General features: G+C 33.0%; 2 protein-coding genes across 2 annotated transcripts; one reads left to right on the top strand and one right to left on the bottom strand.

Moving 5' to 3' along the window:
- Window positions 1-98: 98 nt before the first annotated feature.
- LOC105344744 (mediator of RNA polymerase II transcription subunit 11) lies at window positions 99-4,082 on the top strand. The gene is made up of 3 exons (XM_011452616.3): window positions 99-325; window positions 1,033-1,173; window positions 2,041-4,082. Exons 1-3 carry the CDS (start codon window positions 232-234, stop codon window positions 2,214-2,216), a joined length of 411 nt encoding a protein of 136 aa, XP_011450918.3. The 5' UTR covers window positions 99-231; the 3' UTR covers window positions 2,217-4,082.
- Window positions 4,083-5,726: 1,644 nt separating this feature from the next.
- On the bottom strand, window positions 5,727-24,068 carry LOC105342925 (long-chain-fatty-acid--CoA ligase 4). Its single transcript, XM_011450049.4, has 18 exons — window positions 23,974-24,068; window positions 20,400-20,527; window positions 18,931-19,068; window positions 18,491-18,706; window positions 14,226-14,403; window positions 13,745-13,851; window positions 13,047-13,188; window positions 11,357-11,437; window positions 10,620-10,689; window positions 10,238-10,296; window positions 9,916-9,980; window positions 9,642-9,713; window positions 9,239-9,378; window positions 8,283-8,455; window positions 7,912-7,986; window positions 7,307-7,495; window positions 6,636-6,908; window positions 5,727-6,181 (listed from the first exon to the last, which is right to left on the bottom strand). Exons 3-18 carry the CDS (start codon window positions 19,063-19,065, stop codon window positions 6,027-6,029), a joined length of 2,130 nt encoding a protein of 709 aa, XP_011448351.1. The 5' UTR covers window positions 19,066-19,068; window positions 20,400-20,527; window positions 23,974-24,068; the 3' UTR covers window positions 5,727-6,026.
- Window positions 24,069-25,876: the final 1,808 nt, after the last annotated feature.

Genomic DNA, 25,876 nt, shown 5'->3' on the forward strand with positions numbered 1-25,876 from the left:
AAAGTTTATTCAATAATCTTTTTTCTCGTTCGATTTTATTTCTTAGGACATATTTTTAGTAAATGCAAGCTAGGTATAAGCTTATCTCACTCAGTACTCTCTGCTCCGCCAATATTGAGAATTTAACATCCTTTCCATTTACATCGGGTTCAGAAAGCATTCGGATTAACTTTCTTTGCTTTCCCTTATGAAAGAGGAAAATAACCGAGGATATTCCGAATGACCTAAAAAATGGCTGGAAGTTCAGCGGCATCGTCCACTGTTGATCGACTGAAACAACTAGAGACAGTTGAAAGTGATGTGATAAGTGCCATTCAAAGTGCAGGTAAAGATAGATGATATTCATTTGGTTTCTATGTGTCACGGACATGGCCGTTTGAACAATTCAATATTAGGTAAAAACCATATTGCATAGGAAATTCGAAATACATGTATGTACTGACAGTAAAAAAAAAAAATTTTTATGGCTCACCTTAGCCAAGGGCTTGAGTAAGCTTTTCTGAAAATTCCGTTTTCTTTTGTTTTTGTCATCTTAGACTTGTTACACGTGTAGTTCATCTCTTAAAATATTCAATGCCACTGGGCCATCCTCTACGAAGTTTGACTCAAAGCATCCTTTGCCCTATATGAATGGGATCCAGTTTTTCAAACTGAACTTTTTTCAAAGTTCAAAGTTTTTTACAGTTTTTCAAACTCATCTATAAAGGATGATCATTTAAAATTATTAAAGATTTGATTAAATTATCTTTAAAAAAAAGCTTCTCTAAAACCATTTTGCTAGAAAAAGGTGGAACCGAATATTTGGAAGCATCTAAATGTAGCTTCTGCAAAAACTGAAATAACTAAGGGGGCTTGATGTTAAACATGAACATATATAAAGAATTAGAAGGAAATTGTTTTCAAGATATTTTGTTATTTGATACCATAAAACTGATTTGATCAGCTATGACTAATGTTGCTCCAGTGAGCAATATGGCCCATGAGCCTCTTACTTATATTTTAGATGTTGTACATTTGTTTATTTTTCTGTAGGATCTGCTCTTCAAGAATTATCCAAAGATAAACCAGTGATGAAAAATGTTGAATCCCACACCACAACATTCATTAAAACACTAGTAGAAGTTGAGAAAAAATTAACAGGACATATCAACTACTTAACTCAAGTTTCTACAGGTATAAAGTTTAAACTACTGTTTGTATGCATGCATGTAATCCAGTGTATATAGTATACACACATGAAAACATTGAAAATGAACTCTTTAAAAAAGAAGAAATGAAAGAAAAACAAAAGAAAAATTATAATGACATCTTGTAAGTACCTTTAATGAAAGAAAGTCCCTATCTAAATGATTACTAATTAGATTCTGCTTATTTAAAATCAATTTTTTGAAGAAAAAAAACTTTGCTTTTTGTAATATGAAATACATGTACATTTATAGTGAAGTGGGTTAATAATGGGACCTTAGCTTTTTGTTGGAACTACTTGTAGAATACAGGGATTTCATTTTTTTTTTTTAAATTTTGAAGTAAGGAGGTGAGCTACCCATTGAAGAGTTTTTTTTGTTGGAATTAGTTATTACTCGTGCATGGATCTAGTGGGTAGGGGGAGGGGGGAGGAGGTTGGTTCTGGACCTCCTCTGGAAAATTCAAATTTTTCAAATTCACATCGTAAAATTCCTGACCCCCCCCCCCCCCCCCCATTCCTGTTACTGATTTCATTAATATTTTTGTGGATTTTGTGACAATCAAAATTTCAATGATACGTAAATTCATGCTCATTGCACCTATCAATTCATTACGTTATAAGAAATTGGACTTCGTTGGACATTAAACTTTCGTGGATCAACTCAACAACGAAATCAAGAAAAATTGGTGCATAACAAATATAGATGAAACCAAAGTATTTCCAATATTTTATTTTCCCATTTATGAAATTTTAATTTTTGCTAGTTCTCATCATTGAAACAATGTAAAATTGCTCATTTTTGGAAGCTGTGGGAATAACTTCACAACATTGCACTGAAATTTTTCTCTCAATAGGACAACCACATGAAGGGTCCTCATACGCCCCACAGAAAGATCTTCTATTGGCCTACCACCGTGTTGACCACATCCGAAGTCGACTGAGCGACTTGGAACGATTGACAGCTGAGCCTGTGGCTCATCGACAACAACTGACCCAGTCAGATCTATTGCAGATGAGTGAGCAACACTGAACAGAACGGAATGGAACTACGACCTGTTCATTGTGAGGGTTAAAGCCCGTTGCAACTCTTGTAAAGGAGTGGGCAGTGGCGAGGATCTCACTTAATGTGTTTCCATGTGGCAGCTACTTGTATGTGTACAAGGGAATATCCTTCATTGATCTTAAATGTGGAGTGCTTGCCTTGATGTGCTGTATGTATTATGTGAATGTTGACTGATGGACAAACTGTCTAAAAGTTTAAGAAACAGTTGTAAAATAAAAAAATTATTTATTCACTGTATTCATTCCGAAAGTTAACATCCAGTTATAGTGTGTCTCTCAATTTTGTTTATCACAAGTGCTTACAACATGTACAACATGCAAAACTCAAAAAATGAATTTTATTTAAGATATTTTCTGTATATGTATACATTTGAATATTAGAATTTTGTTTCATTATGAAAATCAGATACATTCAAATTTATGGAAGTTTGGATGTTGTTCATATTTCACGTGCTTGATCTCAGTCATGTAGTAAACTGATATCAATGTGCAACTGGTATGGTACACAATTAAAAATGAAGATGTAAATAATTGAATGAATGGGTTTTTTTTCTTTAATCTGTAACAAATATGTCTAATTGATGTTTTAAAGAAACTGAATAAAAACGTAGAAAAGCAAAAACAATTTAAATTTTTTTTGACAGTTTTTGAGAGCAATGATTTATTGTGGCCCCCTCATGAAATGAAGATGACTTTGGTAATCACTCAGCAATAACAATGACATTTGTATGTTAACATACCTATGTATCTGTATGTAATATGTGTCTTCAATACCACTGTGATGTGGTACATGTATCTCAAATCACTTTCATCACTACCCTTATATTTTAAACAAAAGACGGTGACCATAGTAGGAGGGGACACTTCCAGGTGGTTAGATTTTGTATTCGCTTAGTTTGTATGTTTAGTGAGTTTGCCAATGTTTAAGCAGTCAGTGAGTGTTCCTTTTCAAACAATGACTTTAAACAAGAGACCCTTTTGTCTCGCATCACTCACATGAGCAACAATATTCATCTGACAGAAGTATATTGCTAAAGAGCTTTTATATACATAAATAGAACAATCCCGTTGTCAGCCGAGCTCGTTGCTGAGAGACAAAAGCTGACCCACATAAAAAATGTCTTTATAAAGTCAACTACTGCCACATTAAATTTATTGCCATGTTGAAGAAGGGAAGTACTATTTCAGTTGAAAAGTAAGGGAAATTAGAGTTTTAATATTCTCATTTAGAAAAGAATATGGTACTCTGGAATCTCTCTAACATTTCAGTCAAAAAGTACCGGTAATGAAAATTTGAGATCTAATATTCTCACCAAAAAACGAATATGGTACTCTGGAATGTATGTGGATATCCTCTAAATGCTCATTCTTATGATTTTTGTTTCTGATAAAAGCATTACAATAAATTGTTTTATTAATTTTAATATGGTGTAGGTAAATGAAAACAAGGCATTTAAGCAATCTGTATTTATTCCATCAGACAGAATGTTGCAAATCACTTGACATATATATAAATGATATACATCATAAAACTGCAATAACAACACTACAAAATATACACCATATTGTCCCCATTTAGTGCCCTTAACTGTAAGAGAATTTCTTTAAAAATGAGTATGCATGGTACATGTAAAGTCAAGAGTTGGAATTTTTATTTTATTCCTCATTTAAATGCCGAAAATTAATCAGAAATAAAAATCCAATTTGAAAACTTTCCATTGATTTGTAACAAAATGTATTTCTGAACCTCATTTTGTTTAAAAAAAATGATAAGGAGCGATGAGTTGTAGATTCTCAGATGCTTAAAGGGGCAATGGGGCTTAACAGAGATGAATTTTTTTTGCATGTTTTTCTGGGTTAGCATTTTTAATTTGCGTCATTCTTTTTTGCCATTTAAAATGTTTTTTATTGGAAACAATGCAGAACATTATTTTTGCATATTCAAGAATTTGCTATTTAAAAGAGATTCTGAATAAAAGCAAAAATTGGAAAATCGCGAAAATTACCAGATATACTGCATATTATCAAATTTCTGGGAATAGTTAATTACGATAGCTTTGAATTGATATTTTGAAATGGTGTATATATATACTTGAGATTTATACATCTTTAATCTAACTTGTATTTTTTAAATATTAATTCTCAATATACATTAATGTATACTTTACTATAATAAAATGTTTTTCAATTTTGAAGACAATTTTTTTGCACTGTCAGTTAATAATGCTTAAATCTATCCATGCAATTATATGCTAAAATATATACAAGTACCATACATGAATTAGTCTTCTTTCTAATACAGTATAAACAGCATACTTGTACTAAGTTGAAAATTTCATCATTCCAGTGAGCAGATTTTATAACTTCTTTCTCCAGTTTAATATACATTTGAATTAAGTAAATGACAATTTACACAGAAAACAACTGCATTTCCAATAGGAAAATGGCACAATTATATTAAAATTAAAATTAACAATTAATTAAAACTTATCAAAAACAGAAATTGTATTATGTACAAAAGTCATGGCACTTAGCTTCAACATTTATAACACAAAACTGACAAAAGAATATTAGTGCTATTGCCTTTAATTAAATAATTCTCTAATTTATTCAGTCTTATCACAACAGGATAGTTTAATATGGCCACTTCACAACTAAGATGGAGTGATGCAAAGATTTGAATTTACTGCCAATTATACAGTACATCGATATCTGACTGATTAATATTATATATTATAAATTCCAGTATACCCAGTATATAAAAGAATGAATCTTTTTAGTCTTAATTCAAAAATTTAAATGACTCAAAATCAAATATCTCAATTTGTAATATATTACATAAAAAATATACACTGTAACAGAAAATTCATTTCAACTATCATGTAATAAAGACACTTTTCAAAAGACTTCAACACATTTTGAATTGTAACATAAAATCATATTTTTATCAATCAATATCATGGATAACCAGATAAATCCCAGATTTAAAAGTTATTGAACTTGGCCAAGGAGCAGATTGTATACATTGGGAATTCCTTCATGCTGTCTTGTTATGTTAAAGGGACCTTCAATCCACCAAGTGAGAAAAACTTTGAATGCAAGCCCAAATTTCTATATTTCTTAGTGATTTGGATTTCTAGCATGCTTTCGGCTTAAAAATGATAGAAAAAAGGTTTAATTTTTTTTTTTTGGGGGGGGGGGGGGGTTCACTTTTAAAGATTCATAAAAACAAATTTAAAGTTCACACAGTATCTGGGATTTCTATCACCATGTTGTGATATACATAAAAAGGATGTCGAGGACCCTTTTGTTATTAAACAGTTTAGAGAATATAAAAATGCACCCTGTTCTAGAGAAATTTAAGACAATTTAATTGTTCTAGGCAAGAGAGATCTATTAAGTATATACATATGTTGATTAAAACTGGCTTGGTACTGGAAATGTAAAAGTCAATACTGGTATAAGACTTTAAAAAGCACCTGCATACACAAATATTTAACATCAAATAACATATATAGGTTGGCAGAGGCATGTAGACATTTGATATCCTTACATATTCCTTGTTTTATGGAAGTACTTCATTCCACGATCACACCCATTGTGTATCAAATAGCGAGAATATAACATCGCTCAAACTCAACTTTTGTTTTAATTTCACATATTTCACAAATAGCAAGATTTTAAAATCTACAAGGAATGCTTCTCAGTTTTATGATGTAATTGTAATATTCCTTGCGTTTAATTAGAAATCCACAGTGTTTAGGGGTGTTCACTTGATTTACTTCTTGTACATTTCTTCAATGTCTTTCTTATAATGCTCAACAAAGTTTTTCCGTTTGACTTTGAATGAGTCTGTGACTAGTCCAGACTCGGGCATCCATGGTTCAGGGCATATCTTGATTTTCCTGGGCAGAGAGAATCTCTCCAAGTCTCCTGTAATATAGAGAGGCTTATACAGTCAGGTATATTAAAAAGAAATAGCTGTGACATACATTTTTAAGGTACTGGTACACACATGAATGACTTTCAAAAATCTCCATTGAAAATTTCTTTGTTTTTTTCGGGTGCATATTATACAGTCATGTGAAAGGTGATTTTTTCAGCAACACCCAACTTTTGGACTTTTTTGTTGTTGCCTAAATCAATTGAAGGCTAAGGTTGTGGTGACCTTGGCCTTGACCTATGACCTTGTAACTAACTGTTCTCTATCTTGCCATAAGCAATATGCGTATCATTTATGATCATTCCGCCTAAAATAGTATCATCTGAATCTTCAAGTTGTTGACCGACATAGATTCAGATGGATAGAGGCACTTTTTTATACCAAAATATATTCTTCTAACTTCCATCATATGTTTATCACGAGATATGACCCATCAATTCTCACCCTTTATTCCACTTTCTGTCAGCTTTTTGAGGACTTCACTTTCCACTTTCTTGTCTTTACACAAGTCCTCAAGCTCTCCACTGACCCCGAGGCTCTCTGCTAGGTCTTCCAAGTGTTTGGTGCTGGGGACTATAAACACGACTGTGAATTCGTGGTTACTGTCGGCATGGATGTAGATCTGCTCCACGATGGGCACCATCTTTAGAACAGTTTCCACCTGGCCGACAGCCACATACTCTCCACCCTGGAGTTTCACAAGGTCTTTCTTTCGATCTGTATGATGGAGCATAAAATAAAACATTAAATACTGTAGATTAGCAAATAATCACGATGGTTTTAATTCCACTATATTCGCGATTTAATATTTTCCCACGAAATTAAACCCATCGTGAATTCTATCATTAGTTCTCAAAAACGTTTCAATGTTTATATTCTGATCAATTGATTTTCAAGCAGCGTGAAATTAAAACCATCGCGATTGGTACTTTATTAGAAATCGTGAAATTTTAACACCGTGGAATTAATACGACTGAAGTATGTAATTACTGATGCCTGATGACATTATCTTGTGAGACTCTTTAACCCCCACTTGCCCAAACTTAATGAAATATTACCAGTAGGTTTTTAGTTGACATTAATCATTGATCTCACCCCTAACTCCAGATACCTACCAATAACTCTCAAACAACCGTCTGGATCAATCTGTCCGATGTCTCCGGAGCAGAAGTACCAGGTTCCATCAATGTCCGTAAAGTCTTCCTTGGTCTTCTCCGGCATTTTGTGGTAGCCTTGTACAATGTTACCGCCTCCCAACAGTATTTCTCCACGTGGGCAAGGCTTGTCCTTTGAGGTGTAGTTTCCTAGTATCATAATAAGTCATAAAAAGAGTATGAGAAGTGAGATTTTAACTGTGAATACTACATGTACCACTGGATGTTTAGAAAGGACTCTTCAATCAAGAGAAAAGACTTTTAACAAGGGGGCATACATATAAATTTTTACCTAAAGCCAAATTCACTGTAACAAAAATGGTTGTGAATTATCATCAAGTGCCTTTTATCCATTCTACCAAAGTTATAAATATGATTAAAAAAAAAAGGAAAATTTTCAAAAAAGTTTTAATAATCAGACCTATTGTACATCTATGTATTACTTAATACTGAAGCTTGGAAAATTTGTAATGGTGTACACTGATACTTCATTAATTTCATGACAATTAATAGCAACTGTTGTTAATTGACCTAAAAGATACAATTATTGACCAACAAAAACATACCTTCTGGCCAATCTCGGAGACGAAGCTCGTTGCAGATCAAAGGTGCTCCTACTCTACCAGTGGACAAGTCATCAACTTATTAAAGATACAAAAACAACCCTGTATATCAGCTAAATACAGCAAAACTTTAAAAGCTTTCACCTAAATTAATGTTATAACAGGGGAGGTCTATAAAACTGGAGAGCACTTTTATTAGTAAAATAATAATTGATTATTCCCCTTTAATGAAAATATCAATTGATTATTCCCTTTTTTCAATGGCAATAAAATTAATGGCAGCTATTAACACAATGCAGCAATGCCTGAGAAATTAACTGAAACAATTTTTTTTTTGGCGTTAGTGTTATGTGTAAATACCAGACTGTGCATACCTTCTTGAATAGTCCCTGCCCCACAGGTTTCAGTCAGGCCGTACCCCTGCAGAACTGGGCAGCGGAAGCAGATGTTCATGAAGCGCTGGGTCTTCTCCGACAGGGGGGCTCCCCCGCTCAGCATCATCCTGACCCTCCCTCCCAGCACCAGGGACACCTTGGAGAAGATGTATCTGTGAGGGAAAAATAATATCATCAAACTTCGATGTTAGTTACTGAAATCTGATTGGTTTAGATGCAGTTTATAATCCGCATTGGGTAACACTATATAAATAGTGCCTGATTGGGAGGGTAACAGTTGAAATTGACACCCCGAGAAAACCATGGTTTTCGAGGGGTGTCAATTTCAACTGTTACCCTCCCAAACAGGCACTACTTATTTTATTATACTGAATGTCTTATTTAATAATATTCTCGTTGAGTTCTTGCTTGGATAGACCCTCGAATTCCCCGCTTCCTCTTTTTTTTCAATCAGGAAGGTGCGCAATAGATTGACAGACCTCTTAATAGTACGTTTAGTGTTAACAGAGTCTTTCTCATCCAACAATTTAGCAATTTGGGCTCTTCCACATTTGCGAACATGTTTTTCCGTCGTTTGTTTCCTTTAATCAATCATACTCAGGCGCACGCTTTAATAACTCTTTATTTGTTCGCATTACTTCAAACGCATAACTGACCCCTTTAGGAATGACGTGAATTCTACGGCAAACCGTACGCGCATAATTTACACGCATGTAACATTTTTTTGTGTTACCCGTTGCCAAGTGCGTTGCTATCGCTGAGGGTGATAGAAGGGTTTATCAACTGCGTCTAAGCCAATCAGATTTCAGTATTTAACATGAAAGTATAATAAAACGAATTGTAACATGCGCATAAGTTATGCGTGTACGGTTCACCATAGAATTCGCGTCAAAAAATCTGAAAGCAGTAAAGTTCTCAGAGGCATGATGACTTACTTGTCCAGTAGAGGAGTAGTGTAGCCATTCTCTATCCTCTTCTTCTTGTAATCATACGCCCACTCAAACAGAGCTCGGCTGAAGGAACCTCCCATGTTGACTTTCTCCCACACTCCCTTGTACAGTCTGTCCATTATCATCTGAAATTTGTTGTAATTTTAATATAAAGAAATGACATACCGGTACATCTTCTCTTCCGTATTTTATTTCAGATTACTTATGTTGCTCCATATATTGATAATACTCCTTTCATAAATAGAGACAACAGTTGTCAAATTACATGTCAAGGCAAAAAAAGTAACAAATCAATAACTGTCTATTTTTATTAAAGTTATATAATTTTGTTCCTTTAACCATAAAACAGATATTGATAACTTTTATTACTGTGGGAAGACTTTCTTACCGGAACAGCTGCCATGAGAGTAGGCTTCAGTACAGAAAGGTCGCCCTTACTTCCTTTCTTGATTTTGCTGGACTACAATGTTGAAGCAAGAATTCATCATACAAATATTACCAGTAACCAGCAAAATTTTGTACATCAATCAAAACGAAACAAGACAAGAAAATAAGGAAATAATACTTTCATTGGATAAAAACCGGGTACCAGTATATAAAATTACTAAAAGTTGTACATATTTGTGTTGCCATAAGTACTGTCAGACACTTTCAAACCTTACGTTATCTGTTAAAGTCAGAGGAGAAGAGTAACCGATGCACGTTCCGTGGGCCAAACAGCTGATTTCTACAGCAGAGACAAAAATACCCTTGTCATTTACTAAAGAACTGCGTTTCATTGTACTTACGTGGTGGTGAGTTTCATAATTTTCTCCATGCCATGTTAATTAGTACATATAAAAATTCAATAAAGTCAACTCTAAGTTGAAGTACATCACTTTATATACAAACCATTTCCTACAGAATTGCAAAAAATGTTGCAGATAAAGCTTACTTCTTATTTTTTAATTAAATAAAAATTTTAAAATCTTAATCATTTTTTACCTGCCCCAAGTTCAAGGACATGGGCTAAGGGAAGATAACCCACATATACATCTTTTGGACTAAATAAAAAAGAAAACGAAAAGAAATGAGAGCATTGTAATGCCTTGCAAATACTAAGTCAAAACCAACTTTTTTTTTTCATAAAAATACAGTATACAGGGAAATATTCACTCCCGTTTGAATTTTGCCCCTTTTGCTCTTTTCTGCTAGTGAATTGGCAAATTCCAATTCTCAAGCTATTTTTCTTTTAACATAATTGTATCTGGTCGAATTCAAGACAGAACAAAACAGTTAGCACCTACGTAAAAGGCAAAATAACATGGGGCAAAAATAACCCTACATACAGTTTCCTTCCTTTTATTACAATAAGCTCTATACCTACCCCAGATTTTGAATCTTCTGACACTGGCCAGCCATTCCAGACATCAGATTCTTGTGTGTAATCAGCACACCTGGAATTAATTTGAATCTTCATGAAAACACATACTGTAGAAGCACATATTTTCGTTGGGTCAAAATTTCGTTGTTTTTTAACCAAATAAAATTCGATGGCATTTAATTTCGTCACATCATAATATCTTTGTATTCATTATTACTTTGGTTAAAAATTTGTCATGGATTTAATTTCGTTGATTTCTACTGCCAACGAAAATAACGAAATTAAATCCTCGACAAATATTTCTGCTTCTACAGTAGCTATTTTCACAAAGCAACTGAGGGTGAAAACATCACTCCTCATTTTGCTTTAGAGGAGATACAAATCTCACCACCCTTGGCAAGTGATGGTGATCCAACTATATGTACATGCACAGTCAAACTTGGGTATCTTACACATTATTATATAATATGCCATGGATATGCCAAGTGAGTTGGATCCAAACATTTATTACAATATACATTGGTTTTATATACAAGTAAAAGTCAATGTACATTTTTGAAACATTTCATTAACATTGAGTATATTTACCGGTGTATGTAAAGTGTAAGAGTGAAAAATAGTATTTATTTAACTCGATCTTAGTAGGAAAAACCAGTATTCAAAAAATTAATATATTTATCAATTTAAATATATATATTAGAGATTTTTGTTACCAAAAAAAAAAAAAAAAATGTGTTCACCTTTTGGGACCCCAGTAGACCCACTGGTATACATTATCACAGCGAGATCGTCAGGGGATGGTTTGGCCACAGGAGTGCGTACTGTTCAAAGATCAAATATGATAAGTAAATGACATCGACAGCAAATGGTTTTGACAATTAACAAACATTAAAGTTTTTTCTTTAAAGAAATGCATGATTGTATCTTATTGTATCATGGTACAGTAAAACTCGGTTATAGCGAAGTCCTAGGGACCAATGGATTTACTTCGTTATATCCATAATTCATTATATCCATATAACGAATTCATAATAATAACTATCATAGTGAATTCACTATATACATGTTTCTTTGACTGGACTATAATTATGTTAATAGAGGCTTAAAATGAAAATACATTACTTTGGTACCTTTGATAATCGGATTATGAATTGAAAAATATTTAGGAAATTAAATTTGATCAAATTATAAGTTAAATGGTAGTGCAATCTTTTTTAACTGTTAAATTCGTTATAAAAGTGTTACATTTCGTTATTATTTACTTCTACAGGACTCAAAATGAGTTCGCTATATCCGTAAATTCGTTATATCTGAATTCGTTATAACCGTAAAATTTTGCTAAGATTTGTTAAGAATTTTACCAGGGATTCAAAAACACTTCGCTATATTCGAGAATTTGCTATATCCATGTTCGTACTAAACGAGTTTTACTGTATCAATATATATTAATGCCAAAAATATTATTTCTGATATTATTCACAGAAGATAAAATATGATAAAGTAACTGCTGACAGCAATGATTTTGAAAGTGAATATTAAAGTTTTTCCTTTTAAGAAATCCATGTATCTTGTTGCATCATTACATGAATATCAATCTAGTAATCCCCCCAAAAATTAATATTTAGTTTCTCTGGCAAAGCCACATCAAGTTGCATTTTTTCATTTTGATGCCATATTGAAAAAACAAAAATTTCCAACATCAATAAAAAATTAAGTAACCAACGAATATTTGATTTGCAATGATTTAAAATAGCTGCCTCCAACAGTATGTTTGTCTGTTAAAATTTAAGATATAATATCTGGATGGAGACCTTCCAGAGACATATTATAGCCATTTAGAATTCATTACAGGATAGAAGTTTACCCTTTTATGACCTCGATCATTATGGCTGTACATTTTGTTTGTTTGTAATTTGACCTTACGAATTATGTGAATTTCTGACTAAAATATTATATTTCAAAACTGGGATATTGATGATAATAAAGGTACATCATAATTTCTTAATGTGTCATATCAAAATAATATTGTTTCCTAACTTGAACTTGACTACTGTAAAATTCCTAATAGAAGGTGGGCTGTTAATATTCGAGTAAAATCATGAGAAGCAACCCTCGTATATTTTAAAATCTTGCATCTATTTTTCTGACAATTGAATCCAGGAATTAACTACTTCATAAAATAATGACTGTACAGAACTATAATCAAATATACTGGTACGTATATAACCACACATTTTATTATAATCATAAATCCTGTTCATTATTAAAAAAAAGGTTTAAATTTGCTTATACTGAGTCACTGAGTTAATTAATCAGTGTTTATATAAAGACAGCTTCCTAAAAAACCACAGCTTTGCTCTTAAAATAGATTATTAAATCAATAAAGCCACAACACATCCTGTTAGATATAAATATTGTTCATCCTCTTACAGTTATCTATCTGTGCGCCTATGACCTCTACATCCTCCATCGACCTCAGCTGTACTGACTCCGGGTAATCAGACTTCTTGGGGGATTTCCCATCTCCAATGTATATTAGATGAGTGACTTTTGGCATTTTCCCCATTATATCCTACAATTTCGAGAATTTTTCAAAAAAAGGAGAATTTTAATGATTATAATAAAATACTGGGAATACGAAAAAATTGACTTCTCAATTCAACTTTGGTGAACAGGAAACAAAACAAACTTATTTCCAAAGTAAGCATGCAGTCATGGCAGTATAAACAATCACGTTCATTAATTTGCAATGTTCCCCAATTTACTGAGAGCAATTTACCAATTCATATTCCCGTAATCAGATGTGTAAAATTTTGCAATTCCTGGTCACAAATTAAGCATTCAAAGGAGAGGGGTATGTTATTTTTCCCGAAGTAAAGAAAATTAAGGAATAATAAAATCTTTTATTGATAATGCAGTACAACTGCTCCTCCTTATAAAACCTTAGACAGTGTAATATATCTTATGTAAAATTATTATTGCATTTGGTACATTGAGTAAATAATATTTTACGGGATGAAAATGTTTACTTTAAATTTTGAAAGGAATTGATGAGAGTCACTTCTAATTCTGCTTCTGATAAGAATCTTTTATCGAACATGATAAAGAAATATGATATCAATGCTTACTTTGAATTTTGAAATGAGTTGAGTGCTGACTATGATGTGGGTCACTTCTGATTCGTTGACACCATGTACAACCGCTTCTTTACCCAGAGTGGCATACAGAGTAACAACTGTAAAAAATGCAAATGTTATCATGTGGCTTATGAATGTAGTAAGTGTAATATGAAATGTAATGACTGCACACAACCTATAATTATTGTAAAATACGCTTCCTCAAACCCAATGAAAAAATTATGATTATTCATATACACTTAGCTAGAAACATTTTACAAATGTTTCAATTATATTATGTTTACTGCAAATCAGAGAAAGCATATCATAAAGTGCAATTTACAGTACAATGAATTTCCTTAATATTCCTTACAATTATATCTTTAAAATTTTTGGACGATTTTAAATTATTTGACTTAGTTCCAGCAAAAACATAAAAGAAAACAGTTTTTGTTCATCCATCTGTCAATAGATAAATTCTATGAAGGCTGACCTGGGAAGTTGAATTTGAAGCAGGCTTGTGCCGCTATCATCCACTCAGCCTTGGTCTCGCAGTAAATCAAGATGGTCTTCTTTGGCTTCTGACCCAGAGCCATCAGCCCACTCCCAAAGTGAGTGACCCTAGTGAACACGTCCTCATAAGTGGTCCATCTGTATTCGCCCATAATCACCTACAAGTTACGGGGGGAAAAAAAAGTCTGATAACAGCAAGTCCAAAATCAATGTCCATACAGCTTTTTCAATTTATTCATAATATCAGAGTGTTTTATATAATGAAAATGTTTCTAAAAAAAGTAAATTTTTTTCCCCGTTGATATTGCCCATTGTATCATTTCTTCATTCAGACTTGTATGTACAACTGTAACTAATATGTTTTCTTGATCAGTTTAGCTAGTACATTTAAATAAGAAGAATTGAATGATACATTTAAAAAGAATGTTAAGAAAATACATTGCATGCATGTTTACATGATAAAGAAAAAAAATTGCTAAAATATTCAACTGTTTATGAATACCTAGATAAGCAAAGCATTCGATTTCAAAAAACTTAAGAAAATTATGACAATACCACTTGTACCATTCTTGTAAGTCACTGTGGAAAAAAATGGTATCAGAGGTAGTGAGTAAGTAGGTAATTGGTACTGTAGAGGAATACAGATACTAAGAACTGGCTAACATACATTCTTAAACTGACCGCTACTCATTTGTTTCATTTAATGTTACTGGGTAATAAAGTTCCTCTGAGTCAAAAATAAGATAAAACATAGGTAATCATAGATTACTAAGCTCACCGAGACGGAGCATCACCCTTATGGGACATCACCTTCATAAGACCACCTTTATCATTTTATATGAAAATCATACTTCATGATCTTGGATATTCATGGATTCTGTTTTGACAAAATATCGTATATCATCTGATAATTTTTTTTATGATAATCATATGTTCATATGTTAATAAATACAATGATATAAAATTAAATATTGCATCATGTCATATTTATATTATATAATATCATATAATACAATAAAATACCGTAATAAACAATAATGAGATATGATATTGTAACGTATGATATGACATTGAATTGTGTTATACCTCATTGTATTTGATCACATAATACAATATCATAAACTATAACACAATATAGTAATATATTACAATATCATATTACATAATACATCATAACATTGAAACATGATATTATATTGTATAATATAGCATGATATTGTATTGTATGACACTGAAACATATTTGATACATAATATTATATTATATCATATAATACAATATAATTTGATTCCAACATTGTATCTTATCAAATGATACAAAATTATGTGATAAAGTAAAATATTATAAAATACATTATTATATTATACATATTGTATCATATGATACAATAATACATATAACAATATCATATAATACAATTTCATGTGATATTATATAAATAGTGCCTGTTTGGGAGGGTAACAGTTGAAATTGACACCCCGAGAAAACCATTGTCAACCGACGCGAAGCGGAGGTTGACAATGGTTTTCGAGGGGTGTCAATTTCAACTGTTATCCTCCCAAACAGGCACTATTTATTTTGTTATACTGAATGTCTTTTTCAAAATTTTTAAGAAAATTTTACTGCTTTTATATAGGAATAACGTGAATTCTACAGCGAACCGTACGCGCATAATTTTCGCGCATGTAACATTTTTTAATGTTACCCGTTGCCAAGTGCGTTGCTAACGCTGAGGGTAATAGTAAATATTATTAACTGCGTCTTAACCAATCAGATTTCAGTATTTAACATGAAAGTATAACAAGATAATATATCATATAAACCAATATCATATCATACAATATCATATGATACGATATTATATAATATTACAATATCATATATACAATTTCATGTGATATAATTTATTTTCTATATTACAGAAACCAATATCATATGATACAATATTGTATGATACAATATTATAGAATATACAATATTGTATCATTGGATACAATTTAATATTTTGCAATATCTTATGTAATTGTATCATGTGATAAAATAATAAATTAAAAATACAATATAATATTATACAATATTGTATCATAATATACAATACTATACATAACAATATCATGATACAATATCATAATTATCATATAATATCAAAAAATTTGATACAATATCATATCGTATCGTGTAACTTTTTATAATATAACATATGATATCATATTGTATCATATCAAACAATATTGTTTCATATCATACAATACTATATCATAGGAATCATGATATATCATTTATCAAAAAACACATCTATCTATCGAGCAGGTTTGAGTGTGGTAGATTTCTTTAGCATCCTTGATAATGGAGATCAGGCTCTGCATCTGATGCAACCTCTGCGTTTAATTTATAATAAAGTTAAATCAGCTATGCAAGCTATCATCTATAAAACATGTGACCTGTTCCAAAAAACTAAACCTCATCCATCATCCAAAACCTATGGCTCAGATTCAGCATTCAAGCCCATCAGGTGCATTGGTATCATAAGACGCATCATCCATGCAAGTTTTGTGCAGTTTGGACCAGTAATAACTAAGATATCATCATCAGAGGGCACTAGCAATTAAAACCTTAACTTCCTCCAGCATCCGCAACCTATGGCTCAGATTCAGCATCCATGGCTGTCAGGTGCATCTGTATCATAAGACACACCATCCATTCAAGTTTGGTGAAGTTAGGACCTTTAATAACTAAGATTTATTTTTTAGCAACCTTGATAATGGAGATCAAGCTCTGCATCTGAAGCTACCTCTGCGAATCATTCATATTACACTTAAATCAACTATGCAAGTTTGAAATAGTACTACATGTATCAACTATTAAACATGTGACCTGTTCCAAAAAAACTTTATATCCAGCATCCGAAACCTATGGCTCAGACTCAGCGTTCAAGCCTGTCAGGTGCATCATTATCATAAGAAGCACCATCCATGGAAGTCTGGTGAAGTAAGGACAAGTAATAAGCAAGATATCATCATCAGAGGGCACCTGTTTCAAAAACTTTATTTAACCAGCTCTTAAAACCTTAACCTCCTCCAGCATCCGAAACCTATGGCTCAGATTCAGCATTCAAGCTTGTCAGGTGCATCAGTATAGTAAGACGCACCATCCATACAAGTTTGATGAAGTTAGAACCAGGAGTAGCTAAGATATAATCATTAGATGGCACCTGCTCAAAAAACTTTAACCAGCTCTAAAAACCTTAACCTCCTCCAGCATCCAAAACCTATGGCTCAGATTCAGCATTTAAGCTTGTCAGGTGCATCAGTATCATAAGACGCACCATCCATACAAGTTTGGTGAAGTTAGGACCAGTAGTAACTAAGATATAATCATCAGAGGGCACCTGCAACAAAAACTTTTACCAGCTCTAAAAACATTAACCTCTTCCAGCATCCCAAACCTATTGCTCAGATTCAGCATTCAACCTTGTCAGGTGCATGAGTATCATAAGACGCATCATCCATACAAGTTTGGTGAAGTTTAGAACCAGTAGTTACTTAGATATTGCTATCAATGGGCACCTGCAACAAAAACTTTAACCTGCTCCAAAAACCTTAACCTCCTCCAGCATCCGAAACCTATAGCTCAAATTCACCACTCAAGCCTGTCTGGTGCATCAGTATCATAAGACACACCATCCATACAAGTTTGGTGAAGTACGGACCAGCAGTAACTAAAATATTGCTATCAAAGGGCACCTGCAACAAAAACTTTAACCTGGTCCAACAACCTTAACCTCCTCCAGCATCTGAAATTTAGGACCCAGATTCAGCATCCAAGTCTTTCAAGTCCATAAGTAAGTCCAGATGCATCATCCATGCAAGTTTGGTGAAGATAGGACAAGTAATAGATTAGATACAGGACCTGCAACAAAAACCTTAACCAGGTCCGGACGCCGACGCAACCGCAGATGCCAGGGGTATAGCATAAGCTCCCCTTGACTTCGTCTCGGTGAGCTAAAAAGTTCTCACAGATAATAATTTAAAAGGTCCTTACAAAAAATAAAGGTCCTCACCCCAACAATCAAATAAGGTCCTAGCTCACAAATATAATGAATATGGTCCTTACTAAAGATTATAAAGGACCTCACAGAAAATAATGAAGGTCCCCACAAATGATTATCATTATTAAGGTTCTCCCTTAATAAATGTTTTCGCTAAAGATATCAAAGGTCCTTAAAAACCCAATAAAGGTCCTCACCTTCTTGAATATTTTGCCATTGGATTGCATCTCATCCTCCTCGCTAAGGAGGTCCCTGGTCCCCAGACACCTGTAGGAGCCATAGAGCTGCACTGCTCGCTTCAGGAGGTCATCTACGGTAGTGCAATCCTCAAACAGGGTGGTGGCCAGCTTTCCTGTTCCACCCACCTCCACCGCCCGGTATGGACCTGCGGGGTCGCCCGATATGGACTTACTCTAAGGGAAAAAGTGCGAACAGTTACTGTGGAATGTATAACATTTGGCTTTGATATACACTAAGTGCTTTTGGCGAAACGGAGTTCTACTTAGTCCAGTCCAACAAAAAGTGTAATACATTTCAACTTAAAATTTCATTTAAAAAAATATCAGAAAATAGAAAACAATAGCACTTGGATCTCCGTCACAACAAATATACCAAGAGGAATAAATGACAGACAAACCTTTATCCGCTGGGATCTCTCCATCTTTTTGTAGGGCTTACATAGGAAGTAATATGGTACGAACACAATGAGTTCATACACACATCCTATTACATCTATCACGCCAATTATCGTCTTCTCAAAAAGATTGGCCATGGTCTACACACAGAAAACAAGGAACATTTAGAAATATGGAAATTAATGTACCGGTACATCTTAGTACATCTCATGTACCTTGCACACTATATATATACGTAATCCGTAATGCAGGCATTCTAAATGAGTATTGCGACATTAAAGGAAGTCTGCTATATATTTTATGAAAATAAAAATTCATCTACAAAATTATCCTACAAGGTGCAAGGTGACACTAAAGTAGAATCCATTTTTCTAATCATTCCATTGAAATCAAAGATAACATGGCATTCTGCCAGTATCCTGCTTTTCTTGTATATATATTACATCTAGGGCCTTAGACAGAAATCGGAAAGAAGAATTATCTGATTCCTGGTATTTTTTTTTCGCCATAATCGTTCTTTTATTGTCATAATCATTTATTCAGAATGTCTATATATAGCCCTTTCTAGTTTCTCCTCCCCCCTTCCCCCCAAACACACGCATAATCCATCAAGGACGAACTTAACAAAGTCAAAAATAAAACTCTTGAGAGTCAACTAATAAAGACATTATGGAATGTGGCAGGATATCGGATCCGAGTAGCTGGATTTGTGGTCAAATGTGCGAGTGCAATAAGGTCATTCACACCAATGTAAATACAGGTGCATACAAAAATGTGTCACTGTTGAGTTCAACACTACAAAACAGATAATTTAAGATTGGCCCTTGCCAATTTTACAGAAAATGAAAGCAAAATATCACTCTGAAAAGACACTTAATCTTATCTAAATAAACACTTGAGTGAAAGTCTGAGTATTTTTTTCCTGACTTTCTGTTTTTTTTATAACAGGAAATTCTTTTTACATGATGAGATATTATGAGCTAGTGCTGTATCTTAAATACTTAACTATATGCTTGTTTATACATGGATATGGATCACGACAATCAATCTTTCTTATATAAATATGTATCACTCTGCAGTTGAAGCTAAACTTTGATAAATAATCACCTGTTCTGTTGAAAAGTTGAACACATATTTAGAAAAGACACAATTAGTTTTATTGTGATAGGTTTGCATAGGATAACTGTAATGACAATAATATTCAAAGCAGTTGGTGAAAATTGTGAAAACTTGTGTTTAATAAGCAAACGTAGGAGATTCATTTCAAGTGTTTCTAATTAACCTATATATCATAAAACACATTGCAAACCAGTATCTACCTTTGATCAAAACCTCAAGTGTACCCAGTACTTATATGTACAACAATACATTCTCAATGCTTGAAAAAAGGAAATCTGAAACCAGGGTCTTGACATACATGTACAAGTACATATTAGCAGAGTATCTAAGTTTGGTACCAATCAATACATACCGATACGTAATTGGTCCTATGATATGCAAAATACCAATGTAGATCCTTATCCTTTTGGGTAGTAAGTTAAATCCTCTCTATAGGTGCATATTGTTGATGTCTAGTCGAGCAGTCAATACTTCTGTTTCCTTAAGAAAATAAGAGCGCAAATTCAAAAATCGGCTATCCTTAATATAAAGCTATAAATAAATGTGAAAATTGTCTTTGATATTTTGACACTCTTATGAACATCAGCGTGCACGGTAACAGGTAAATCCAGCTATGTGTTACCTGTGAGGCCAGGTAAAAAGACAGAATTACCTCACACAGGTATAACAACCTTATCAGTTAATGACAGGTATCAATGTAAAATTGAGGGTAAATATACCAAATCTGTTGATATGACCATCACAGATATGCCGATGTCTTGAGAATGGGTCAGTAATGATTACACATACATGTACATTATTTGCAGAGCACTAATTGCGTACACATTAAGAGTACATTGTAACTTGACCTATAGAATAAAATGTTCCTCTCATCAAAGTATTTCCCTAAGGCATGATATGTTGGATGGAAAGAATGAGATCAATTGCTCCAATAAAACCTAAATTTTATTTCTAATGTGAAGTCCATTCATAAAAGTTTTCAATTTAAAGGTAGGATTAAGTGCACAATGTATCAGCTAAAAACAATTTTGGAATCTTATTAAAATAAAATTTCATAAATTATAATTACCGGTATAAATGAAAATGCACAAAAACAGTATTTATATATATGATGATTCAGTCAGAATAGAAAAATGACGTGTTATGAAGGAAAAAAGAAAGATAACTCTTAAATCGCTATAAAACCTGCTTAAGTTTTTGTGCGCTGTAAATGGCATTTTTTTTTTACAAGTATGGAACTGTAGCCTCCAGGTCGTCCATCCGTATTTTTTCGGACCAGGAGCAACAGACCTACAGCTATTGCTATGCATACATGTATGTAGCACTTATTGTTCTTATTTCCTGTGACTTTTGTTATACCACTAAGATTATCTATTATCTACATCCTAAAAATTACATCATAATTGTGCAATTATTTCAGACAATACATTTATAATGTAATATATATTACAAGTACTGGGTAATAATTTTCACTGTTTGTAGGCTATGCCTATTTCCCAATCCATTTTAAAATTTAAAAAAAAATATTAAAGTGAATCACACAATACCCTTAAATTCCTCAAAACACTCTCTTCGAAAATTTTTAGAGGGGGTGTATTGATCAGTGACAATATCTCGCAGATTTTAAAATCTCCCCATTATTTTCTGAGAGTTGGGAACCATAATAATTTCAAATATATGCTTTGTGTTCGCTATTTTATATTTTCGCGATTTGATACAAAACAGCGTAATCGCGGAATTAAGTACTCGCGTAATATAAGGAATAGGCCAGCAGACCATTGTTAAAACAGCTGCTGGATTATCATCAGATGAGTTATCTCTTAACATTACATATACTGTATTGTCCACATAATTCTAAAATTGATCACCAGTATCTAAATTGGCTTTACACAGAAAAATCACCCTACATCTAATCCTGTAAAGATTAAAGAATAAACAATATCTGTACAAAGCTGAAGTCTTGAGGTTCTACTGTAACAGATGACGACATCTAATCTTATTTTTAAATCACAAACCCCACTCATTTAATAGTAGCATGCATTTGAGCATACTACATGTATCTTCTAATCTCATATTTCATCAGACCATCTTACATTTATAATTGCTTTACGTAACATTTGAGCAGCTATGCTCTCAGCAATTAAGCCTCAGACACATGTAAGCAGGCATTTTCTGTAAATCATGGATTTTCCTTCCCTCTTGAATACTTAATCACTTATTTTTTCTCTCTAAAATCTGATACTGATATGTGTAGGGTAAGGATGGTCACATTACTTGGTGCTTTTACTCCTATTTGTTGGTCAAACACATGCTTGGTATACATGTATTATATACCGGTACCTATTTTATCTACCATATCAAAGTTTGTATATCTCTGATAATGTTTCTATGAGGAAAAAGTGAATTATGTTTACAGTAAACATAATTCACTTTTTCCTCATGCTATAGTACCTTCCAAGGTAGTAAACATTTTACTACCTTGGAAGGTACTATTGCATATGTGTACATCATTAATATACATTCTTTATATAACAAGTTCCACTAAAAAGTCTTAACTTTGGCGCTCGATATGTCAAAATTGAAATGCATCCATGAACCTGAGAGTAATGAATGTGCTTCGGTTAAAAAAAAAAATTGGTTCTTATATTCAAAATATCTCATCTCTTTCTTTGCAATCTACTTCTGGGCAAATGAAAAAGTTACAGCCTGTGAAAATAACGATCAAGGTCTTGTCAGTACCATGATAACCTTGAAAAAAGAAATCAATATTGTGTTGAGACAGACACACATTGATTATGCAAAACTCTGCATGCATTATTTTGATTCTAACCTTTTTTAAAAGCCAAAGTACAAAAATCAATGCAAAAAATTCTTTAAAAAAACAATAATCTATAAAACAATGACTTCGTAGCCATCTCTGTGAGTAATTTGGAAGAGAAGGGAAGAAGCACTGTCAAAAATAAAGGATGTTATTAAAAGAGAAAAGGTTGATTGCTTAATGGCAGTCGAAGTGCATAGGTATACAATAGACACTGGTACGGCACTGTACCCTAAATACACTGATCGATCAATAAGTACTCAGTATCCAGTCATCACATTTGTGAGTTAGCGGTACTCAAATAAAGTTTATAAAAATGATGATGTCTATTTACTAATTTTCGGGGCTACTAATTTTTCATTAGGGCAAATCAGAACTTAAATTCACTTGTCCAAAGAGCAAGTGGATTTAAAAATTAATGTCTTATTCCTATTTCGGCAATCTTCGGTTGTAATTATATACCTCTTTCTACTTTTCATCGGCTATTTTGGGTTGTTCAATGAATTGTCCTGGTATGACATCAAATGCTTACGTCAACGTAAACTTAGTAAACAAACAGCTGATGTAGAAAAAAGTTGATAAGTTATATAAACTGTATTAAACACAGCTAGAGCAATTTGTTGACGATGATCATTCATCTGACACAGTATCTTTTTGATGACTCCCTGTTTGGTATACAGTGCCCTCAGATTAATTTAGGACACGATATAAATCTTCCATGTTATGAACTAAATTTAATTTAGGTAAATACATGTATATTGCATTCATATAAAAGAATACGTCCTCCCTACCTTAACATTTAACGCTTTAATGAAAAATTCAGAGATATGTGGGTTTACCATACACTTAGTCTAATACAGGCCTTTGACCCCCAAATCATGAAATGGGAGTAATAGGGCCTACCTCCAGCTCCAAACAGAGGGCACTGCCCACACTATTCATGGTAAACTGGAAAATATAGGATTTCTTAGCAATATAGATGGCAGATTTACTAATGAAGTGAATCTGCAATTTCCCAGTACCCTTTCATACATTTTGCTTTAGATAAACTAAAAATAACTGAAATATGCACGAGAGCCACAATTAATCATTTTTAAGTGTCATTTACCTCAAGCTATCCAGCCAACCTGCGTAGAAGAGTGAATCGGATATGAAAGGCACCACATAAATTTAAAATAGTATTTGTGTGCATTTTTGTTCCGGGTGATGTTCGCAAGGTAATTTATTTTGAAAAAAAGCTTATCTAATAAAAATTGATACGGAAAAATTGCTTATTACATTCTTAGGAACGACCATATAACAGTTAGCAAGCTTATATTGGCCCAGCGTTGGCCCGATGTTATCATTTATGTGGGCCCAATGTCGGAAAATAACATCGGCCCAATGTAATTTTGCTCATCGGCGCAACATTGCACCAACACACTGGCGTGACGTTGGCCCATTGTCAGTAGATTGACAGTTTTAATGTTGGCCCAATGTTGGGGCAACAATTTAATCCAACCAATATTTCCCAAACTTTGTCCTTATAAAACAATCTCACAAAGATTAACAGTAAGTCTAAACTTTATTGTTTTCTCACAGAAATATAATCAATATTCAAATTTTCAAATGCTTTTTTTATAGTCGATCTTTATACTTCCACATCCCTTCAATCTTCTTCATTTGTTTTCCTTACTCCTATATTCACCCCCTTTCCCAATCAGATGAATAACGAATCACAATAAATGCGTTTGGTCACTATCTTTAATAGTTCAGTTCCAGTTTAGTTCTCTAGTTCTGACCTCGTTGATAACTTCAAAAGCCCGTTTTCGCAAAATGCTGCTGTAAATTAAAAAAATAATCATATAAAATGGAAAAAATAAATTGATATAAATAGAAATGCATTTACATTATCAAAATAATAATGCAGAAAAAATCCTCAATATATAACAATTTTTAAAAAATGTAATACATTATTGTGTTTCATTAAATTTAGTTTTCAATCCAACAATAAATTTGCTTGCGGGAAGGGGGCCTATTTTACTGTGCACATTTTCAATATGTGTATCAGAATTTTTTTTTCAATATCACTGCTTTTTTACTGTGAATAAGTCAATTTGAATTTTCCGGGGAGGAGGCCAGGGGCGCGGGGAGGGGGCACGCGGGGGGGGGGGGGGTGTTCTGGATATATCCGACCTTCTTTAGATCCGTGCAAGACCCACAGCTTCTGATCTAATATTATCAGCATATCATGCCGATGATTTATCATACAAACATGCGACAGAAGTATTTAATAAAGCTGCATTGAGGACAATTATATCATTTTGCCCTGACATATTCTGATCATCTCACATCAATGATAAAAAATTGTGCCTTTCATTCCTACCCTAAATATTGAATATTATCATAATATTAAAAGTTACCTTAGATGTTCCTTAACTTGAGCCGATAAACTGCATGATTCTTACTTCTATTCATCTTCACAAATAATATAGGAGACAGCCATGTCACCGAGTTTGAACATCAGCAGGAGGATGTCTGTACAAGAAAATTGCCTTTAATTTGCTTTCAAATTTTCATTTAAAAGTATTGAGAACATTATTGTATAATAATCACCCATATATAATAAAAATATGTAAAAGAACACATGCATAAGGACAAGCAGACGAAATCATGAGAAGACGCTTAATTTTCTCTTTCGTGAATCAAATAATGTGTTTTGTTTATTTTTTAAGGTTAAACTTTCAACTTTTTATGTTTATAAAGTTGTATTTTGTTTGCTGATAATAAAACAGACACAACTTTACACTTTGTTAACAGTGTATTTTGGAAATTCCCGTTCTATAAATAGTGTTAGATCAGAACAGTTGAGAAAAGTAGATCCGGGAAAAATTTTATTGATGCAGGTATCAAAGAAATTTTTCGACCAATCAGAAGCGCGGATATCTCATCAAACGAATAAATATTAAGGACGTTGGATCCTGCGATCAAAAGTCTTAGTTTTTTTCTAAAGTATTTTATAAAAATCTTCA

Source organism: Magallana gigas, chromosome 8, assembly GCF_963853765.1.
Source record: "Magallana gigas chromosome 8, xbMagGiga1.1, whole genome shotgun sequence".
NCBI classification, from domain to species: domain Eukaryota; kingdom Metazoa; phylum Mollusca; class Bivalvia; order Ostreida; family Ostreidae; genus Magallana; species Magallana gigas.